Below are 5,415 nucleotides of genomic sequence, written 5' to 3'. Positions count from 1 at the left end.
AAAAAAAAAAAAAAGAACAAATTCCTCCTGACCACTTTGCTTCGGGTCCTAGCCTCTGCTCTAACAGCCACACTCCTGGGGAAGAGGACAATTCATGTTTACAGAGCACTGTCTATCCCACAGGCATTTAGCAGTCTGTGTGCCACGCACAGTCCTTTAAATATGTGAGGCAAATATCAACCTCAGCCTGCACTTGAGGAAAGAGAATCAAAGGCAGTACCAGCTGCAACACTTCTTCCAGTACACCCACTCCCTTACCACAACACTGAATTATACTGATGGCCATTCTAGATTCTGGGAGGACTAGCAGGAACCTTTGGCTCAGAAAACTTATAGATCATTGAGATCATCGTTAATGTGTCCGATGAAGGAGCGTATGGAGTCCCAACAGTATACCTATCTTTTTATTCTCCTTATATCCAGAAGTTTTGGGTTTTAGTAATATGTAGTCCCAGTCTGCAATATTCTAGATGGCAGAGTCCCCTGTATTGAAGAAAAGTTCTGTCCTTTGTATACTTACTTCTTTTCTATACAGGAAGCAGGTCTCCATCAAATGTCTATTAAATTTTAGCATGATGCCTGACATATGTGATCTAAGAGACGTTGTTAGATGTTATTCGCTAGAATAACAAAAAGTAAATACCAGATCTTTCATCTTTAAGGAAAGATTCTCTCTCTCTCTCTCTCTCTCTCTCTCTCTCTCTCTCTCTCTCTCTCTCTGTGTGTGTGTGTGTGTGTGTGTGTGTGTGTTGTGTGTTGCCAGGGTTTAAACCAGTCTTTTGCATTCTTCAAAGGAACTCTAATAAACCACATCTCTAGACTAAGAGTAAACCTTTGTTTAGATCAGTGATTTAAATATAGAGATGGAGAAAAAGAACAAATTTTAAATCTTTTTAACCCTTTAGATTAGCCATCATAGGCTAGCCAGTGAGCCAGCATTTGAAGTCATATCTGACTCTAAATTGTACTTTTTGCGCAGTAGCAAGATGGTCTCATAGTAGTAAGCTTGGCTATGGAGATGTGCACACAAATTTTTGTTGTTTTGTTTTTTTCCTCTTTTTTATTACTTTATAAATAATACCAATCAAAATTTCCACTTTCTCATCTTAATCACCTTGTTTGTCTACTAGCTCTGTGTCTTTGGGGAACTTAAAACTCAGAAAGCCTGAATTTTTTTCGCCTTTAAATGAGGATATTAGAACCTACTTCTGAGGTTCACTGTAAAGTTTAAATATTCTGTAATATTGTTTTTAATCTATCTTTGATTTTTGTGACTGGGCCTTTCTATGCAGCCCTGGCTGTCCTGGAGCTTACCATGTAGACCAGGCTGGTCTCAAACTCAGAAATCCACCTGCCTTTGCCTTCCAGTACTGGAATTAAAGGTGTGTGTCATCACTCTTGCCCAAGATTTTATGTTTAATTACATGTCTCTGTGTGTGTGTGTGCTACTAGTGTGTAGATGTCCAAGAATGATGTGGGAGTGTCATATATCAATCTGTTGATTTCATTGGTTAAGCAATAAAGAAACTGCTTGGCCCTGATAGGTTAAAACATAGGTGGGAGGAGTAAACAGAACAGAATGCTGGGAGGACGAGGAAGTGAGCTCAGAGATGCCATGCTCCTCTCTCAGGGGCAGACACACAAGCTCCAACCCAGGATGGACGTAGGCTAGAATCTTCCCGTTAAGCGCACCTAGCGGTGCTACACAGATGATTAGAAATGGGCTAAATTAATATGTGAGAATTAGCCTAGAAGAGGCTAGATAGAAATGGGCCAAGCAGTGTTTAAATGAATACAGTTTGTGTGTTGTTATTTTGGGCATAAGCTAGCAGGCGGCCGGGGTGCTGGGGATGCAGCCCCGCCGCTCTTATTACTACACAAGAAGGCTAGAAGAGACCATTGAATCCCTACAACTGGAGTTAAAGGTGGTTGTGAGCCACCCAACCTGGGTGTTGGAAACTCAATTCAGGTCTTCTGGAAGAGCAATAAGTACTTTTAACCACTACGCTATCTCTCCAGCCCCAAGTTTAGAAATTTTTATACATATAAAGGAACCAGGACATAGTAGTGAACATTCAAAACTGGTTATTAGATTGCTTACTGCATTCTAGGAATGAGGTTCTTGTGCAGCCCTTGTGATGAAGGAGTCTATTCTATATTACAGGCACATTCTTTTTACTGAGCTCCAAATATGCTCAGAATGCGCTCGGCTTTATCGAGACTTTCAGCTTTATCGAGACTTTCGGCTTTATCGAGACTTCTAGCACCGACTCTGACATCTTTCTTTTCTTCAGCTCCCAGCTCCCCTCCCAGTCCCTGCCCTAGCTCTTCTAGAGGACACATAACCTACATACTCGACAAAGTGTGGATACACTTACCTTGTAGCTATTGACAGCCCTCAACTTTAACTAAGAAGAATTAGGGTCTTTTACTATTAAGTCTGTAATCATTTGAAAAATAACTAATGTCCCTTGTCATCAAAACATCATTAGATGACATAGAAATGTAGCCGGCTGCTTGGGCCACTCTGAATGTAAGCATGTTATGGGTTAGGGTGACTTTTATAAGCCGGTCTAGAAAGAAAGCTACCTTTTACCAAGTATTCCTACTGGACTTCAAGTAGGAATACTTGGTAAAATATGAATCAAATGATCTATTAAACTCTGAAAGTCAACTGAACTACTTAGCCCATGGTTTTCTTCCCCAACTAGTTTATACAGCATGTGGGAAAAGGAAGCACATATTTTATGTCTTCAGTTCTTAGTGTATTACTATAACAGGTGCTGATTGTTTTTCAAAAATTTTATATTTAAGTGTATTAGTGTTTGTCTGCATGTATGTATGTGCACCACATGCATGTATAGTGCCCACAGAGGTAAGAAGAGGACATCAAATCTCCTGGAACTGGAGTTCCCGATGGTTGTGAACCACCTTGTGGGTGCTGGGAACCAAACACTGGTCGTCTGGAAAAGCAACAATTGCTCTTAACTGCTGAGCTGCTTCTCTGTGGAGGTGATGGTATATTAAGACTGCTTAAGCAATAGTGGAAAAGAATCTTTGCCTAATGAGCCTTCTCCTTTTTCTAGGAGCTGATGTTCACAGTCAGGCCTCTGATTCTTCCTCCATTTTACTTGAAGCCGTTAGAGGAGGAAATCCAGACTCTGTGACTCTCTTGCTAGAGTATGGAGCTGACGCCAACATTCCTAAAAGCTCAGGCCACCTGCCCATACATGTGGCAGCTGACAAAGGCCACTTATTGTAAGTTCAATTCTGTAATTGTAAGAAACAGGAAATAGTAATAACTAAATTTCTTTAAAGAACTGCTTGGGAACCATGGAAACCTTGGGCCTCAGGTGACCTGGCTAATTCGGAGTTTTTCCCTTAACAGTAGTTCCATTAAATTTTACTTGACATCTGAGTTTCTTGAAGAAACTAGCACTTTTGGTAGTGGTCCTAAATACCATCTGGTTAACATACATCATTCAATGTAGGGCTAACAGTCTCATAAATAGGTTAACTCTGCATTTTAACAACCTGAAGTGCATTTGAAAATTTTTTCCCAGAGCTCTAAAGCTGTTGGTTCCAGTTACGGATATTGCTGCCATCAAGAGGAGTGGGATCAGTCCAGTTCACTGTGCAGCAGCTGGGGCACACCCCCAATGCCTGGAAATTCTCATTCAGGCTGGATTTGATGTGAATTTCATGCTAGATCAGAGAGTCCGTAAACATTATGATGATCAAAGGAAGTCAGCCTTGTATTTTGCTGTTTCAAATGGTGACCTCTCTTCAGTTAAACTGCTTCTGAATGCTGGCGCTCTGCCCAATCAAGACCCAGTCAACTGCCTACAGATAGCTCTCAGGATGGGCAACCATGAGCTCATAAGTCTACTACTGAGGCACGGGGCCAACGTCAACTATTTCTGCAGAGTTAACCCTTTGCATTTCCCATCGGCACTGCAATACTCACTGAAAGATGAAGTCATGCTCAGGATGCTACTGAATTATGGGTATGACACAGAGCGATGTTTTGATTGTCCTCACGGGGACAGAGTTCATCGTCTTTGTACTTTTGAAGGCTGGACACCTACAGTTATTAAAGATACTATGGTAAGTCCACAGCACTGGTGGCATTTGGTAAACAGTTATTGTCTCTAGTCTTAGAACTATAACAATAGATACAATATGCCCTTGGGGAAGCTCCTATTGGGAAGACTCTAGTATGCTACATCATAAGATAAACCCACAGTGGGAAGATGTAAGAAGTAGAAAAATAACTCCGAGGAGAAAGTGACTTTAGTCAGAAATATGAGGTGTTTCGCAAGTTCAACACAAGAGCAAGGTTTTAAAGATCATGTACTCTAGCTTTTTCTTTGAATGATTTACTTAGCTAAAATGTTTCCAAGTTCCACACACCTATAATCACTTTTTCTTTAGCTCTCAAATTTGATGAACCACCCTTTTTGTTGTTTTTCCAGAGGACCAGTGTTTGGTTCCCAGCACCCACAAGGTGGTTCCCATTTTCTTTTGCCATCTTTCTGATGAAAAGAATCACATATGAGTCTCTTGGTTTTGCCTTACTTCCTCTGTTATTTTTCCCACCAACTTTTTCCAGGGCTTTCAAATGGCTTCTTTCACTTTTCTGGTCTTATTTCAAGTGTCCTCTCCCACAGGCCCTTCCTTATCCACCCTTCCTCAACCAATTCTCTTACTGTGGATATTTCTTTTATAGCATTTACCTAGGACTATCATTTTAACCATTTTGAACCCCTCAGAAATATATAAACATCAAGTTCTTGTTCATTTTGTTGCCTTTTAGGTCTGTGCTTTGTACATAGTGGATGTTCTATACACCTGAACTTATATTATCAAAAATTGAAAACAAGGGTTGGGTGGTGGTAGTGTACACCTTTAATTCCAGCACTTGGGAGGCAGGTGATTCTATATGAGTTCGAGGCCAGCCGGGCCTACACAGTGAGTTTCAGGATAGCCAAGGTTGCACAGAAAAACCCTGTTTCGAAACATGCTCCCTCTCAAAAAAAAAAAAAATTGAAAACAAATAAGATGGTGATGAAAAACTTTGAAACAGTTTGATGAAGGAAAAGGTAGTGTTTCAGGGAATAAGTGTATGAGTTACTTTATTTATACTGATTTGGCATTTAGGCATACACCATCTGGTATTATTTCTGAATAGCATCAGGATCCGATTTAGGTTATAAATGACAGAAAATGGAAAAACACAAAAGCTTTAGTGAAATGACAGCTGAGCATGATGCATGCAGTCCCAGCTACTCAGGAGACATTACTTGAGGTCAGCCTGAGCAACATAGTAAAAGTCTATCCAAAAAAAAAAAAAAAAAAGATTTAGCAAGATGACTCGACTAAAATGGAAAAACACAAAAGCTTTAGTGAAATGAC

General features: G+C 40.3%; 1 protein-coding gene across 3 annotated transcripts in view; it reads left to right on the top strand.

Annotated features, from left to right (window-relative positions):
* Asb14 (ankyrin repeat and SOCS box containing 14) overlaps positions 1-5,415 on the top strand; it is a 23,289-nt gene that overhangs the window by 9,839 nt on the left and 8,035 nt on the right. For all 3 annotated transcript variants that reach the window (XM_026779725.1, XM_005348689.3, XM_026779724.1), the window contains 2 exons: positions 3,087-3,258; positions 3,564-4,107. In XM_026779725.1, the coding sequence (XP_026635526.1) occupies positions 3,087-3,258; positions 3,564-4,107 (716 nt within the window). The remainder of the gene's footprint in view (positions 1-3,086; positions 3,259-3,563; positions 4,108-5,415) is intronic.

The sequence above is a fragment of the Microtus ochrogaster genome, chromosome 6, assembly GCF_000317375.1.
Source record: "Microtus ochrogaster isolate Prairie Vole_2 chromosome 6, MicOch1.0, whole genome shotgun sequence".
Taxonomy (NCBI): Eukaryota; Metazoa; Chordata; class Mammalia; order Rodentia; family Cricetidae; genus Microtus; species Microtus ochrogaster.
Note: the sequence above shows the minus strand (reverse complement) of the source record. Positions and strands in the feature narration are given on the sequence as shown.